Source organism: Cololabis saira, chromosome 10 (assembly GCF_033807715.1).
Source record: "Cololabis saira isolate AMF1-May2022 chromosome 10, fColSai1.1, whole genome shotgun sequence".
NCBI lineage: Eukaryota > Metazoa > Chordata > Actinopteri > Beloniformes > Belonidae > Cololabis > Cololabis saira.
Window position 1 is genome coordinate 32,648,212 of NC_084596.1, and position 17,938 is coordinate 32,666,149.

Here is a 17,938-nt window from a genome sequence, read left to right on the forward strand (position 1 = left end):
AAGGGATCACTTAAAAGATCTCATCTAGCGTTCTGCTCACTCTCCGTTTCTCCTTCGCTCTTTTAATTCCCCAATAAAGAGGGAAGGGGGGGACCTCCTTTAGCAACTCCCAGCCCCCCGGCACAGCCCGCCTTTTGTCCCCCTCCCCAACAGCGGTTTCTGCTCCAGGAGACTTAGACAAGGCCTCCATTAATTGCGGGCCTCTGTGGAATATACGCGGGACAATGGGCCCAACAGAGTGTCCAACCCCCAGACAAGGCTGGAAACAAGTGGTACAGGAATTCAGCAGAATAGACTCGTCCTGGCTGAAGTCACTGAATACATTTACCTACCTCAGAGCACATTCACTCTGCGCTTTGTTTTATTTGGACAAAAAAAAAGAAGGGATAGGGGGAGCTCGGGGTATCAATGGGGAAGAGGAGCTGACCGTGGGGGCTTAAGGATGGGAAATAACTGGTTGTCATGGTGATCTACTGAATCAAAAATATGGTCGAATTTAGCTGAGGCAGGGATGCAAAAAGGGTAGAGGCCATTAGATTAAACCCCGCGTGAGATAAGAGAGGCTGAAAACAGAGGTTTAGATTTTGTTTTTTTCCTTCTCGCGTATTCAACCCTGTTTATACGGTAATAAAGACGGCATAAAGGAGCAAGAGATTAGGAGACTCATCTGGACTCATGTTTGTCAACAGCAACCTGGTAGTCCGAGTCAAGACACAAGCCGCGGAGGGGATGCCCAACTACAGCAAGAGAAGCTGCGGAGGACAAGGGGACCATAGCAACCGGTATTTCAGCATAACAACCTGCCATCTGTCACCTAATGTGGTGTGTTCCTTAGTTTAAAAAAGCCGGTATTTAGATCTTCAACTCAGAGGAAAACCCAATGAGACTGAAGTCTTATTAAACTCCGGCTCTCCCCCTTTGAAAGGCAAACCCAGTCAATGCCTTATCCCTCATCAAATTGAAAAAAAAAAAAAAAAAAAAAAAAGCTTTAGGAGATTCTAAGAGAGGCCTCACATTTAATTTTTAAAACCCAGACATGAAAGTGTTGCCTAAACCACATTCAGCGGGGAAACCTCTTTAAAGCGCTAGTTAGCATGAAGATTATATGCATTTCAATGCATTGTCAAAGTATCTAAGTGTATTTACATGTTAATATGTTCAGGGATACCATGGTCTTGAAAAGGTGTTGGGGGTAAGTTGGTGAACTGTGCGCCGTTTTCCCTCTGTGGACCATGGGAATGTGATTTCTTTGTACCATCAAAGTTCAATCACATTCCTGTAAGGCCATGCATATTACGAGGATTGATTCCATGCATCAAAACAACCTATGAACCTGTTCATCCTGGCAGGAAAAAGAGCTCCTTGTCTGGAAGAAAAACCCCCAGCTAAGTCCGTGGCGGGCCATAGCTGGTGCCTGCCATGTGGTCCTCATCCTCATGCAAGCTTAGTCCATATCAACGAGTGTGTTTGTGTTGGTGTTTATGAATGTGAAGATGCCCCATTCTTGCCACTCAAGATGACTCACAAGACCAACGTTATGGGCACTTATGGTGTGAAAGCAGCCTGGGGGATGCTCTTTCAGCACTCGAGGACCACTGGCTGAGTCCCCTTCACACAGCAGATCATCCTCACTTGGGAAAAAGTCCCTGCTCTTTACAGAGAGCGTCGTCCTGAGGGACGGCGCGCTCCTTGTCCCAGGGTCTCCCTTCTTCACCTGCCGGCTTAGCTCTCATCACTTATGCACATAATCCCTGGTTAGTGCATGTGATCCACCAGCCCCGGGCCCAAAACCCTTGCCCCCGTGCTTTCTCGGCTCAAATGCTTGCTGGGTGGCTCCTGGGTGGCCATGGTAACTCTCATCTTCTCATGACAGTTAGGCTTCAGTCATAGCTCTAAGTCCCTCTTCAGTCAGAGTGTGTCCTTTTTTCCGTCTACTGTTTTCTGTCTGCTAAAGCCCTCCGCTGTTTGCCGTTGTTCTGCCTATGTGCCTCCGTCTCTCTTTTTTCCTCGTTTTCGACTGTTCCCATGCTGTGGCTTAGCAGAGTCTGTAAAAGCGGCCATAACTCAAGCAACAGAGGGGCATCTTCAAGGGCCACAAAGGTGCAACAATACTACCATAGTCCAGATTAAAAGAGTGGATCTGCCGTCATTGCAAATGAAGGCCTGACCTGGTTTTATTGTAAGCGCGATCCTTAGAGCGAGATTTTAAGATACATTTGTGCACTTCTTTTCAGTGTGGTTGCCTGCCTCTGAGTGCAGATCGTCTTACCCACGATGCAACCCTGCAGCCTCTGTCGTTAGTTTGTTTGACGTGCTAAATATTGCCCAGGGCCCACGGGAAGGGCAGGAGAGGCCGGCGGGGCGATGCCGTGTAGCCCCCGCTCTAACAAGTGTCACAGTGATCCGAACCCGTCCTCCCCCTGTGTGAATCCCATGTGAGAGGCGGCTCCATCCGTGCCCCTGCCACCTCCGCACAAGGCCCTCCATTGACTTCTAACCTGATGAGAGACCACAGGAGACAAAGGGCCGAGGGGCGGGCCCCATCCCTCCGACAAGCCTGTGAACAAACGTTAACACGGCTGCAACTGTCCACCCCCTGAATCACTGAATTTATTGACCAACCACAGAGCCCATTCAGAACCAGAAGGACTGATAAATGAAGGGGGACATGGGCGCCATGAAGGCCCAGGGAAGAAGCCCATACTTAGAGGACAGGAGGGAGGAGACGGGCTTTGTGATCGCCTGGTGGGTCACGGACCTTTTAGCAGACGTGGGTGCTTTTGTGTCATCTGTAAAATGAAGCCGGCCATAAGTGAGCATCAGGTTAGCCTTGTGTCCCCGCTATTAATCAAGACTGGTTGCCTTGCGAGCATATAGAAACCTGTGCAGAGGCTGCAGCTGACGGATGGTCTTTTGTAGGCTAAAGATGTGCACAAATTGCGTTTTACAACTAAAAGAACAACATGCGATGGAGACAAGCGTGTCACAAAGGATATAATGATGCAAAAAAAAATCCAGGGAAGGTCTGGGTTTTTCATTTTGGGGCTGTTGTCTGTAGTAAACAGACTGCGCACAAAGGCCCAAATCCTGAAAGCACACATCTGAGACAAAACAGAAACAAAAGTGTTCATCGGAGAAAGAAGGAGTGTGTAATGGTCGAAATAGCGCACGTCTGTGAGCAAGGTTGAGAAAATCTTTCTGGGTGAGTTGCTAGCTGTGAGGAAGAAAGACTGTGTGTTTTAGCTTCTTTATGTCTCTCCACCACTCTCCATCTGTCCGTCTACGGACACAAAAGAAATACAGCAGAGAACACAATAACCCATGTTGCTTTGTGGAGAGGCAACACTACACATAAACTACAGCGCAAACAGAGAGCGCACATGGGACACCCGGCTCTGAGCGCACCGGTGTTGACTGAAAAGATGATCCGAGCAAGTCACAGACTCACATGAATTCATGATGCCTCCTCATCCTCATCATGAATATTCCCAAAAAGGCTCTTCCCTGATCTGCGGGAGATTCCTTTCTCTTTGGTACAAGTGAGGACCCCCTTTCTTCATTCACACCCCCCCTAAATCCACCCATTCACTGCCTACAGGCCCTGATCTCCACATGAAATGGTACCACTCTTTCTGCTCCCGTCTTGCACCCTTAAGCGCCCATATGCCAGGCAGCGAGGAGGCTGGGAAAGGCTGTAATTGATCAGTAAGTCTTGGAAGAAAAAGTGTGACCGAGGTCAACCCCCCATGAAGCTTCCAAGACTTGCTCAAAGTACAGGTTTATAAGTGAGTTTAATGAAAGTTACGAAGAACAAACAGTGGCATTGGAAATATGAGCAAATACCACATTTTAATTTCCAATAAAAACTTCTCCTGGCTTTCCCTGGTTGGGGTCACCACAGCAGGATCATATTTCCATTAAAGCAGCACAAAGGAACTTTTGCAGTATTTAGCACTTTGCGTCCCCCTGTAAGTAGTGGAGGTTGAGTTGCTGTTACAACACTGTCAAAGATTTACTTTTGCTCGGGCGAATTCTCCGTTTTTCTTCCATAATTACTTTCTTGCCGAGTCCACTGCAGCTCTGCGAGTTAGGTCCATCGTTGTTAGTGTTAGCGAGTACACAAGTTACTTTGGCTGGTTTTTCTGCCAACACTGAACGTCCATGTTGAAGCCGACCCGGAAGTAAGAAAAGGTGCAGTTCATTAACTGACCACCGGGGGGTGGTTCAAAGAAGGGAGTCAATCTGCACTGAGTCCCGTGTTAAAATGTAAACATACTTACATTCTAGTTTAGAAAACAGTTTTATGTCTCAATTTGTTGTACCACATCAGGTAAAATGATATAAAAGAAGAGTATGCATAATCAGATGCATACACTTTTAATTGGCAGCCAGCACACTCAATGGCTAGCTGTCATACGTTTTACAGCTGGTATGGACTTCTGCTCTCACCTTCTGAGCTGGGAATAAAGACTTTACAGTCATTCACATTTTAATGAAAATACATTTTATTGTCCTGCTAATTTTGCTAAAGGACTGTTGTTGCCGGCTGAGGGCTGGCGGGGGGCTGGCTGGAGGCATCTGTGGACGAATCTCAGCTAAGAGAAGTAGCTTGGTGCTGACTGAATGTCTGATAAAGTTACAGTTGCAATGGGAGGTCGTGTTTCACATGTTCCCTGGATGCTGGCGGCTCCAACGGCGTGGATACATTGAAGCAGGTGGAAGTCACGGCGGATCGTTTCAAGGCCCTTTCCAGTGGAAGTCTGAGAACGGCTGTCAATCAGGCTGCGATGCAGGTAGACTTAGCCCAGCTACAACAGGTTTACCCCGCCAGGAGCAGGCCAAGTGACCAGGCATCCCAGAGAAACCTACTAGTCCTCTTTCAGCTTCAGTTAACGCTTTAAATTGAAATGTTTGTACAGATTTGATAAGAACGAAGGAACTAATATTCCTTGAAAGCTGCATGTTTCATCACAAACAAAAGTCCTTTGTGCCTCTTTAAAGATACCGCCGTATTTTACAGTAATATGAAGATAGTTTCACATTGATTTCATTTAGAAAAACATATTAGATTCACTACATACAAGGACTACAAAAATAAACTTAGTTTCGTGGAGATAATCAAAAATCTGATAGAAAACTTTAATCATCCGTTACTTATTAATGTCAAATTTTGTAATCATTAAAGCCAATTTTAGTAGCTTTAGAGACAACAGTTATAAAAGCATCCAGAGCAACTGAGAGGGGTTGTTTTGTTTTTTCACACACACAGGCAGACAGACAGACAGACAGACAGACAGACAGACAGACAGACAGACAGACACACACAGATTGGAAATGGAAAGTTCTGCTTCTCTTCCACAGGAAGAATTTCAAGAGCTACGACTCTTAAAATGTTGAAAACGGAGCGCTGTCTCAGAGATACACCATCAGTCCTGTTAATAAACTCCACGAGTTTAGCTCTCAAATATTCAAACCTATAAACCCCATTACTGTTCAACAGCTTTCGTGTTATAGCAGCAGTTCCTATAATGAAGTGACAGAGGCAGGTGTGTGGGGGATCTGTGCTCGTGTTCATTGTCAGGCCTTTAAAATAAAGCAGCACCTTACTCTCTCTGAGATATTTCAAACACGGGGTCAAGATGAAACATTACCGGCACGGTTACAAAACATTTAGTCACATTGTTGGGCGTGAGTTAACATGTTTTCATTCTCAGGAGTTAAATTAAAAAGAAATGTGCAGTTTAGTAGGAAGCATCAAGCACCCACCGACCGGCCAAGCCCCAAGTCCGCTGACACGAGGGAGACGAAACCTTCTGTATGGTGGAACATGTTAATGAGCAAGGTCTACAGGTGCTTTTACTCTACCTTTGCACAGAGCTAAGTTAAACCCGGACTCCCGTTAAACTAAAGTCCAGTTGTAAGCCCTGTGCAGGGCGCCTGAATGAGGGCGTCAGGTTTGTGCAGTTCACAGCGTCGGTAAGTCAGTCCTGTCAGAAGCCTTGTTTTCCTTTTTGTGTATGTGTGTGTTTGTTGAAATCCAACAGCTCTGCGATGCCGACTAGACACGCAGGCCTACGGAGGGTTTTGGGTTTAGTCTCTGCTGTAGTTTGGTTCTGGCTGGGATCAGAGGCGGGCGGAGACGTGGGACGGCGGGTCGCCGGCGTAGGTGACGGTGGAGGGTTTGGGAGGCCAGTCGGCGTCTTCCTGCAGCTCCAGGTCCAGCTGCCGGAACAGCCCCCTGGAGGAAGCTTTTCTCCAGCAGAGCAGGCGGGAGAGGAAAGATGAGCCCCAGCGATCGTTGGCCACCTGCCATCACGTCAGACATTTAGAAGATGTTAAAAGATCTGTTAGTGATATTTACAGGCTACTGAATACACACGCTTACTGAGACGGTCTCTATGGGATGGACATCTTATTACACTCTAATCTGAGCAATTTTACTTCTATTTGGATTCAAATAGGCTTGTTAAAAAAATTGGAAGAAAAGGGTTAAGATTTGAATCCACATGGAACATGTAAAACAAAGAGAAAACTGTGATTTCTGCATTTAATTTGAAGTCAGACAGAATGAAGGCAGACAGAGAGGGGGAAAGAAAGATAATAACGACGATGTCGTCCTAAACACACAACGGCAGTATCTTCATGCCAAAGCAGTAACATTAGAGGCTTTGACCTTGAGGGGCAAAAACTGATCCAGAATTTTCACTTTGTAAACAAATGCACGAGAGAATCATTGAAACGTTTTAATAAAATGTTCCTTGAAGAAAAACTGGAAGAGATCTTCATATTTGTGCTTCCACAGTTCATACTGTCATGAAATGCTGGAGAGCAAGGACACAAGCCTAAGCTAGACAGATTTGGTATATGGTGTGGTATAGTTTATGTATTTACAACCGTACAAGCACGGGATCACGTTGTCAGGTGCTTCAATAATGCCGTACATTCGAGAAGCGTTTTTTCTGTCCCATATGACCATTTTAAACTAAATTTTCAATGCTTGTTGCAATGTGGTTTTCATTTTATTCGATGTAATAGGTCAAACGTCATTATGTGGTTTTGCCCTCTGTCTGAGTTGAAGACTCCGAGGTGGAGGTGGGGAGGGATGACAACATTATCACTTGCTTGTCCTTTTAAACGCTTATATAAGTCAACCTAGGTCCCAGCTCAGTCCAGTGTTTTTAAAAGCACTCTCGTACTTTAACTTAAGTTATAATTTGACTGAGCATCTTTCATTTGCAGTGTGACAAGAAATAGCGGTATTATGACGTGGTCAAAACGGCCCCAATGTTGTTTGGGATGAGTTACAAAGCTGAAACAAAAATATTTTGGGTTCATCCCCTCAATAAAGACTCAGCATTTCCCCCCCTCTGATCTGTATTGTTCATATCAAAATTGAAGGAAAACTTTGAGTAAATTATTTACAACACAAAAGATCTGTTAATTAAAACAAAACACTCATCTTAAGACACTAACATGCTCACATGCACAGCACGAAACAGGCACAGTATGAAGAGTCGGCGCGGAGCACAAAGCATCACTAGCGAGGCGGCGAGACAGTAAAACAGAGCAAACCTGAGCGGTGTCAGCAGAGGAGGACTCGCGGGGGCTATTCGCCCTCTGATATCCTCTGAAATCAAGCCTCCACAAGAAGATGTCAAGGATCAAAATCTACGGGAGATTTCAGTGCAACTTCAAGATCAGCTCATCATGAAGATTTGAGTTGTAGCCCAAGAAGCAAACACAAATAGTGCAAATGAAAACTTCAAAAAGAAGTCACTGATTCCACTAACTAAGACGTGCTGCAGCGCACGGATTCGGTTAGAAAACAAACAACAAATAAATGCGTGCAAATCACAGTTGCATATTCAAAAGGACGAGTGTGGGGTGTGACAGAAGTAACACATACCTCCAGCAGGAAAGACACGGCTCCATTCACTATAATAATGATGACCAGCGTGACGCGCCAGTCGTGGGGAACGCAGACGATCTGGGGCAGGAAGAACCATCAGTAAATACAACACCGGCCACATGCTTTTTAACCTAAGTAAACACAGACAGCCAGTACTCGAGTTGAGGGGGGATGAGGGGGGATGAGGGGGGATGGCATCCCCCCTGAAATAAAAACAGTCCAAATCATCCTCCCTGTAAAACTGCCATCCCTCCTTTCCATCCCTTATGTCATTTCATCAATGAATGTGGTTTTACTGCTATTTCAACATTTAGAGTCATCACCAGAAAAATAACTTATTTGACAATTTTCACCTGTTTCAAGTAGATTTTCACTTCAAATAAGTAGGAAAATCTGCCAGTGGGACAAGATTTATCTTCTCATTACAAGCAAAAAAATCTTGTTCCACTGGCAGATTTTTCTACTTATTTCAAGTGAAAATCTACTTGAAACAGGTGAAAATTGTTGTTTTTTCCAGTGATGAGTCTTGTTTTAGGGTGTAATGAGATTTTTTTTTACTAAAATGAGACAATTTAACTAGAAATAATACAAATATTCTTGTTAAGATTTTGAGTTTTTGCAGTGATCCATTTTACTTATCCTGTGAAGGACAGAGTCATATTGATAAGTTCAGAAAACTGTTTTTTATTGCTGTATTTGATGTAAGCCCAGTGGATATTTTAAGCTTACAGAAGGCTGCATTTAACTGCTGCTATGTCATTCCTGCAGTATTTCTGCAGGTGTTTTGGTCACTGCTATTATTTGTAATATATTATATTATTTGTAATCAGCACAAATTATCTGTCCCCATATGATAAAATCCACCATCCCCCCTGATTTCTTTTTTTACAACTCGAGTACTGCCGACAGCCACAACCTTCACGAGAATTATACAGTCACTGAACTCAGAGAGCAAGACGGTTTACCTCCAGGAAACTATCGATGGCAGGGACGGGATGCAGCATGATGAAGAGGAGGAAAGAATATAAACCAATGCAGGACAGCATAAAAGGCCCTTATGAAATAAAATAATGACATTTACGGTTATGTTCACACATTTATGTGACTGATGCCACACATGAGATAACAGGTGAGTGACTGAGCCGGGCTTACAGTTCTTGTAGCTCGGCTGTCTGAAGGGCTTCCCTTTGGAGAAAACGATGGCCACAGCCAGATACTGGAAGGAGGAGACGTAGAAGAGGGTGGTGTTCTCGTAGTTCCTGATGTTTTTGTGGTCGACGGGGCTCGTCGCATTGAGGCCGTGAGAGAAACTGGATCTGGAGACATTGCAGGCACTGTGGGAAAAGAGAAAACACAGAAAATTAAATCACATTTGTCCAGACAAATGGAAACAGCTATAACGTAGCCAGTGTTTATGTGGAGCAGTCTGCCCCGTATAAACTAAAGCCTCGACACATGAAGGCAAACCAAAAATAGCAGAAGATAGCCGTTTTGAAAACCCACTGCTGCCTGACAACCTCTCTGGAAAGCACACAGTGGTGCTACAACCATAATATCCATGACACCCAGGCAGTACCAAGAGTTGCTGACAGATTCTGAAAACTGAGCAGCATGTTCAACAGCAGTTCATCCAAACGTCTGTAAACTTAAATCACGACGTACAGTGGCACACATGCCAAGAGTGACTTGAGGGGGGGCCCTTGCCGGAGCACTGATTTAACATCCGTTTCAAAACTGCAACTGAGAAAGATGATTCGAACACAGATGGTTTTAGGACTGATGGCGAAGAAAGAAAAGTAACTGAGTTGGTTAGAGATTTGGATTTTAATTCCCAGATTTAGAGTTTTCATTCACAATATTTCGCGTTGAATTGATGCCACACCTTCCCTCCCTCTTTAAGCAAGGCCCTCCCGTCTTGGGCCGTTATTGGTGAAGCCGTTATATATATTATACTTATTCCATCAGTCTCTACCAACTGCTGGGAAACAACCATGACCATACCAACACTGTGAACAGAACATTTGGAAGTAGAGATTTCTTTCTTCTTAAAAATAGAATAAATCTCAAAATTGTTTTAACATAAATATTCTGTCTCCATAGGAACGGCTGGTTAATGAGAAATAAAATCCAACACAACTATTAAAAATCTACAAGGACTCTAACAAAGAACAAGCATTAAAACCAATAAAAAGTAATTTTGAGTGAGGTCCAGGCAAGAAAACATGAATAATGTTACAATATTACAAAAAAAACTGTTTGCTTTTCATTTGATGAACAGCATTTGAGAAATAAAGACTAAAAATAAAGACTAAAAATCTCTTTATCGTCACAAGAATACAACTGTAAACCTTTAACTTAACAGAATACACACGTCAGGTCATGACAATTATAGTCAATCTATTTAATCAATGTAACTACTAATTATGGGGCAGTGATTTTGATATGATTGATCTGCATGTTCAAAATCAATATTTTTTCTCCCATTTTCCAACAAAAAATGTTGTTTTTAGTCTGGATTATTTCTCAGTCTTCATTTTTATTTGGAGTTGTAGGTTGTTCTTCTTTTGACAAATATGCAGTAACGGATCTGTGTTTGTGATCGGTGATCTGGTGCCAAGGTTGTCACTATACTATACAAAAGGAGGAAACGACTACATTACGACACCGGTGTTGTAGCATTAGTTATATTAGATAAATTAAATAATCAGATAAATCTCTGATATACCGGCTTCATGATTCAGGCTCCACATGTCCAACAAAAAACTTCATGTTTCGTGTCAACAAAAGCAAATATCTTTGTTTTTTTTCTAGGTTTGAGGTTAAACTGTCATTCGTTCCAACTGTGATACGCAGAAATGGTTGTTGGTCGAGTGGTTTTGTTTTTGAAATGACACGAAACAGTTTGGAGGATAACAGGTAGACAAGTGATAAATGTAATGAATAAATTACACTGTTTGGTCCTGATTGATGGCTTAATCTTTAGATTTGACTTCATTTCAGTGTTTATTTCATTATGTGACTAGTGTGGATGGATGGATGGATGGATGGATGGATGGATGGATATTTTTATTTCGAGCATAATAAATAAATAAAACAGCAGAACAATAAATCAATAACATAAAACAGAACAATATTAATCACTAAATAGTAAATGTACCGTCGTAAACTAAGTAGATGAGAATTAATAAATATAATAGCAAATGTGTTATTCTGAAAATATGTTGTCATACATATGTGTGAAAACTGCAACTGAGCTGAATGGACCCACAGTCACAGTCGTGTTGACGTTCTGACCGTCAGAATCTAAACCAATTACAAAATACCAACAATACTACTGAAATTCAAGATGATGCTCTCCCTTTTTCACTTCCAAAAGAAAAAAACTGAGATGTTTATGAAACATCTGACTGAAAACATGTTCATCAGTTTGAAGTTCTGTGTTTAAAACGGAGAATTCCAAAAAAGAACTTTAGTGACTTGTGGAGGTCGTTGTGATGTCATAAGAGTTCCAAAGGCAGATGTTTGCTGGATTCTTGTCGTTTGCACCTCAAACCTGAGAGACAAACACTCTTTTGACACGCGATTCAATGAAGACAAACGCACGTTTTGAATTTAAGCAAACTCAAGCCTGAAGGTTCATTCTCTCCGGTTCAGAAACACTGATCTGAGACTAGATTGAAGGATGTCCTCTTGGCTGAGCTCAGATGCCATCGACGCATCAGGTAAGAGCCGTAAAAAACACCAGTACAACAGCCAAACTGGTCCCTGGTGCCACATTCGGGTGTTTCCTGTAAAACAAAAGACCACGACTGAAAAATACTGCAGAGAATCAACTTCAGCAGTGTTTGTCAGTCGAGTCCAGTGTTGCTTTGAAGGCACTTTCTTCCCAGACTCCTCTTGAAGTTTAAAAAAAGATACAAAGAAACATTATATTCAAAATACAGATGCGAATAAACATGTAGATATGAACATTTATTAATAGATGTAGATATTTAGATGTATATTATGGATATAGATATGTTACATGTAGGTATGTAAATGGATATATTGAGTTGTATTATACGTACAGTATTTGTGTATCTATATCTCTATTAATATATACTGATTTATAGTTATATGTAGATATGTCCATATATAGATTTATAGTATTTTTTATGTATATAATTGGAGGTAAATATATGAACCAGTGTATATAGCATATCTACTCTTGTATGGTTGTTCAGGTATATTGTTATACCATTGCTGTCTATTGTTCTCTATTATATTGTAGTATTATAGTAAAGTAATGATAATGTAATACTATGCATTATAATTACTTCTATTAGCACATACATACATACATACATAGTAGCACAACTTAATGCTGGGCGTTTGTTTTGTTTTCTTTTGTTTGCCTTGATTTGTTTGATTTTGACTATATTTATATATACATATAATTGAGTATTATATCACTGTATTGAACAATTATTGAAACTCGTCTTATTATATGTAAGAATGTATGTAAGATTCAGGGGTAGGATTCGATAAGTGGTTACTTCATTCCTACTCCGTTTCGAGCAGTTTGTGGGATCCGTGAACTAATATTATATGAAGTGCTGTATATACATATACATATATTATTTGTATTCTGTTTTTTCACTTTTTTGTGCGCTTTTTTTATGCATGTTTTAAATAAAATCTTCAAATCAAAACGGCCGTCACTCACACGTCTGTCCATGTCCACCGTGTCTCCCCACAGTCACACAGTCCACACCTGAGATCCAGGCGGGACAAACTCTGCTTGGAAACTCCTCCAGTTACTCTGTTCTGGAGTTCATCGGTGAGGGCTGTTTTGGCAAAGTAGCCAGGTGTCTGAATGTGGAGACCAGAGAGACGGTGGCCGTAAAGATCCTCAAGAAGGAGTCTGACCAGGACACTGAGAAAGAGGTGGATCCCTGGACTCCTGTTCTTCACGTTCACATTTTTCCTTTGCGAGCAGATTCAACACCATGAAATGCCGACACTCGTTTCTATAATCCAGTATTGTCCTTCTCTTGTCTTCAGGTGTCCATATTAACGACCATCAATCTCCTGAATCCAGACCTCTGTAACCTGGTGAAGTTCTTTGAGCGGTTTGAGCACGTGGGCCAGACCTGTCTAGCATTTGAGATGCTGGACAGGAATCTGTACGACCTGCTCGCAGAGCAAGAATATGAGCCCATGTTGCCAAATGAGATCCGCCCGATTGCAAAGCAGGTTTGTGTTACTGTAGGAAGGACAGATCAGCTGCTGCTGATCGCTGCAGAAACATCAGTGTCTGTGTAGCTTCATCCGTCCCGTCTGGTTCTGTCTCTCTGCAGCTGCTGGTGGCCTTAGACGCCCTGAAGGGTCTGGGCGTCCTGCACACCGACATCAAACCTGACAACGTCATGGTGGTCGATGCCTGGGAGCAGTCTCCCAGGGTTAAACTCATCGACTTTGGTGAAGCCATCCCAGCCTCCCACGTGCAGCCTGGGTTAGACTTACAGCCAACGGGGTACAGGTGGGTTCACCTGCGCGGCTCAGCCGTCGGCCCAGACGTGCTGCGTGGGCTCAGCAGCTCTCTCATACTCTGCTCTTGTGTTTCCTCCTCAGGGCGCCAGAAGTTTCTCTGGGCCTTCCCTTCACTGAGGCCGTAGATGTGTGGGGGGTGGGCTGCGTCCTGGCCTTCCTCTACCTCGCTGACAACCTCTTCCCTGTCACATGTGACTATCAGATGGTGAGTGAGCGACTGGGACGCGTGTCCAGACGCAGGTGGAAACTTCCTGCAGAGCGTCAGCTGATGCTGTAAATGTGTCTGCAGATGAGGTGCCTGGTTGAGATCCTGGGTCAGCCGGAGGAGCACGTGCTCCGTGCTGGACTGTATACGCAGTATTACTTCATGCAGGAGGAGGTTGCTGACGGCACAGGATGGAGGCTGATGGTAGAGAGACATGTTTTATTGATCAGAGGAGGTGGCAGGATTTGATTTGACATCTTCTTGAAGTTCTTGTGGGTTTTGTTCCTGCAGACACCAGAGGAATATTCATCAGCCAACGACGTGGAGGCAGGACAGCCGGGCCGCTTGTTTGAGCTGCCCACGTCTCTGGGTGGCCTGATTGATGTAGGTGCTCTCTGCTGCTCTGTAGCAGCTCACACTGAACCAGTTATTGATCTGTTTCTGAGGGCTGATCAGCTGACGTGTCTCCAAACTCAGGTGTATCCAAAAGTTGAAGCTGCTGAATACGAGGACAGGAGGGCCTTCTGTGATTTCCTGAAACATTTACTGCATGTTGACGGGGATCAGAGAATCTGTCCACGTGAAGCTCTGCTGCACCCGTTCATCACCATGTCCCACCTGAGCGAGCAGCTGGACAGTAGAGACTAGTAAGAGATCAGCTCTGCTCACGCTGGAGCTACGACTCATGAGGTTGGAGGGACGACTGGTTAACTGACCGATACATTAACGGAGTGTCATATATTCTTGCAGTCTGGAAATGTCCCAGGTTCTGATGGAAGTCTGTCCGGTGGAGGACTCGGCTGACGGGGTGAAGACATCTGCAGCTGCTGAACCTGATCCAGACGCAGTCGTAGGTCCACACGGTGACACCGGCCATGACCGTCCAGACAGCAGGTCCATCGATGGATCAGGATTCACACCTGGACCCTGTGATGAAGATCCTGACTCTTCCTCTGATGGATCAGGATTCACACCTGGACCCTGTGATGAAGATCCTGACTCTTCCTCTGATGGATCAGGATTCACACCTGGACCCTGTGATGAAGATCCTGACTCTTCCTCTGATGGATTTGAAGCAGCAGACTCGGTCTCTTCTGGTCCCTTCAACAAACTTCTGAAGAGTAAACTCTTCAGGAGGATCAAGGCGTTTTTCTGCTGGCATCCTGCTGTGGAGGACTGACTTTCCTCTGATCTGTGACAACTTATCACCACAGTCACTTTGTACAAATTGTATATATTTATTTGAATAAACATATTGATTATATTGCATTACAATGCCTCAGTGTGCTTTTAAAGAATTGCCTCATCATCAAAAGAAGTCTATAATAAAAAACACACAATCTTCCCACCTTTGTCAGGGTTTGGTCCAGAAAGACGCTTCTACTCATCAAATAACAATCATACTTTCAGTTGTAAGTCGAGAAATTCTTTGTAAAAAGTTGCAGTTAAAAAAGAAATGAAAGCTGACTTTAAGAAAAGTCTGATGTTTATACGCCCTTTAAACTGAATTAGATAATGAAATGTTTTTAGTGAGGTGACCTTGAGAAAGATCCCGGCATCCATCTGTAACTCCATGTACCTGCCAGGTGTGAATTAGAAACGTTTGTAACGGTGCAAATGTTGTGGGATCAGGATATCACACCCTGTCCACGTGCCGCTGACGCTGCAAAGACTTCCTCACTAATAGATCCCAATAGAGAAGACATAAATCAGACCTATGAGTTTCATCTCATTAGACTTCTTGCTTGAACTTCAAAACGATGCATTTCAATTCTCCTTTGTGCCGGCGAGCAACAGCAGAATAAAACAGACTGAACCAAATTGGAGATAAAAACTGAACTGAGAGCAGAGCTCAGATCTTTTAAATGAGTCTTTTATAATACTTTATAATAATCTCTTTATTGTGACTTTTCTTTTTTTGCCTTTTAGACCTTCTTTTCTGTTTTATCCGTGACATTTCATCAGCTGACATTTATATATTTCCTCATTTTCATGCCCATGAACACCGAACATAAAGCAGTAGGAGATAGTTTTATGTGTGATAGTAGTTTGAATTGCAAAACTGGAATATTGTGAAGATCTGAGTTGTTCAAATCTTTGCAACAACACTTTCAGAGCCTCCTCTCTGACATTGCCTTTAAAATTTAAAGGCCATGTCAACCACAAAGTTTAAGTTTTAATGGATTTTAATTTGATAAAAAGTTTAAATCAAATTAAAATCCATTAAAACTTAAACTTTGTGGTAACACAAAATAAAAGAAAGGCAGCAGCAAATCTTGCAAACGATTCTCTTTTTGATTCCAGTGGGCACGAATGACGTCAAACACCTGGCGTAGCTTACGTTGCGTAGCAGACAATAGTAAACATGGCACCCAAGCGATAGAAACGCTCAAAAGTGTGGTTACATTTCAGTAAAAAAAGACAACAGGGCAACTTGCAATACAGTGGATATTTTGTCAAAGGGAGGAAATACTAGCAACATGCAAAAACATTTGCGCACACAGCATGAGAACCAATAAAGGAATCGATGAAGAACGGAATCGTTAAGCAGAATGGAAAGTGGAATTGGAATCATAAAAATCTCATCAATACCCATCTCAAGTTAGGGTTCGGGTCACTGGCAGAAGCACCTCAGCTGAATTTGAAGCTGCAGACGTCGAAGGAACCACTATGAGCAGCTACAGCAAACTGGAGCGGTAGTATGAACCATAGAAATCAGCTAATTCTGGGGACATAAAAACCTCCTTGAGACAGAGTCACGTATGAATGAGCACCTTGGTGATGAATCAGCACGGGGTCGGACACAGCAACATTTATACATCAGTTTTATCACTGCAGCAAGTCTGAACTGCAGTTTCAGCGGATCAACTTACAGGCTGAGCATATTCGGCATCTGATTAACTGCTTTCATCCCCTGCTGCGTTACTTCTGCGTGCCCCTCTAGTATGAAATACTAGAGGGGCACGGGGCGTTTAGTTCCACTGAGGACAGAACAAAACTACATCCAAGTGGACCACAGCCCCTTCAGGCCCGGTGGGACCCGGGGGTAAAACTGTACTGTAGGTTCAGTCCAAAACAAGGACATTTCTTTTCCTCTCACTCTCTTTTATTGGTGCCGAACCCAGAAGAGAAGCAGCATCTACCATAATTGCTACCCCCACCATGCCTCCCTATTGGTAAGGAGTTCCTGGGACGATGCTCTGGGCTGGCTTAATTACGGACGAAACTCTTGAACCTTTTCTCTGCAGACCACATTCCCCACATGGTTTGGGGTGACTGAACCAATCTTCTGAAAATTTTCATTTTGTGAAAAAAAGCCTCCTGTGGTGCCACATTCTCTCCATTTCTTGATGTTGGTTTGAAAATTGTTCAATGGTACATTCAGCGTCATTAATCTTCTTTTTATACCCTCTTTTGATTGACACCTTACAACAATGAAGACTTGCAGCCTCTCTGGAGACGCTGTCGTCCACAGCTGCCAGCAACGACAGCAACAGCTGACTTTTATCTGGTTTTAACCCTTCAAGTTATGGCCGGTGTACGCCAATGTGACTGGACAGTTAGACGCTTCGTCTCTGTTATGAGGGGAGGCTGCAGACCTCTGGAATCAGGTGTTATTTCTTTATTTTTGTTTAAAATGTCCCTAATTATAAAATATTACTCTTTCCTACTTTTTGGATTAAGGATGTGTTAATTCGGACATTTATGCTGTTCTTGCTTCACTCTTTATATTTTAAATCCCTTCAATTTTTCAAGGCTGTGCAGAGGTTTGCAGGTTTCTACATCACAGACTTCTCCAGCCTTGCTGGTTTTAGGTCTGCAAACAGACATGTCGCAGACTTTTTCATCAAGATCTCAGAAAACTGATCAAATTAAAAGAATTACAGGTCCTCGTCTAATGACGATTCATTCAGTTTTAGACCCAAACGCGAGCTAGAACTAGACATTACTCACTCCGACTGCGGCGTCCACGTCTCGTACCAGCTTTGTTTTTGTAACAAGAGGAAGACCAGAACCTGGAAGACCAAGCAGGTGAGGATCTGGGTCAGAACTGAGCAGAGCAGCGGGCCAGAGATCAGACTGGATGGTGGCGGACGGCACACCAGCTCATCCCACGCTGGATTCAGACTCACTGACAACAACAGAAGAATAAGAAGCCAGTTATCTTCCAGCAACGCCTGAACGTACTGCGGCTCGTTTAGATGTGACTCACTTGTAAAAGCAATGATGAGGATGATGACGATGTCGATGAAGAGAAACTGGAAGTCTCCCAAGTTACTGAGAATCTGCAT

The 17,938-nt window shown here is 43.3% G+C and overlaps 1 protein-coding gene across 6 annotated transcripts in view; it reads right to left on the reverse strand.

Annotated features, from left to right (window-relative positions):
- Nucleotides 1-4,834: 4,834 nt before the first annotated feature.
- The window catches only part of LOC133452880 (polyamine-transporting ATPase 13A3-like), a 33,419-nt gene continuing 20,315 nt past the window's right edge, over nt 4,835-17,938 (reverse strand). For 3 of the 6 annotated variants that reach the window (XM_061732595.1, XM_061732594.1, XM_061732597.1), the window contains 7 exons: nt 17,860-17,932; nt 17,601-17,778; nt 9,062-9,243; nt 8,875-8,963; nt 7,907-7,987; nt 7,573-7,668; nt 4,835-6,306 (listed from right to left, as the gene is read on the reverse strand). In XM_061732595.1, coding sequence (XP_061588579.1) covers nt 6,124-6,306; nt 7,573-7,668; nt 7,907-7,987; nt 8,875-8,963; nt 9,062-9,243; nt 17,601-17,778; nt 17,860-17,932 — 882 coding nt within the window. In that variant the 3' untranslated portion in view covers nt 4,835-6,123. Of the gene's footprint in view, nt 6,307-7,572; nt 7,669-7,906; nt 7,988-8,874; nt 8,964-9,061; nt 9,244-17,600; nt 17,779-17,859; nt 17,933-17,938 lie in introns of those variants that run through there. The other 3 variants (XM_061732596.1, XR_009783281.1, XR_009783282.1) reach the window with 3 other exon arrangements.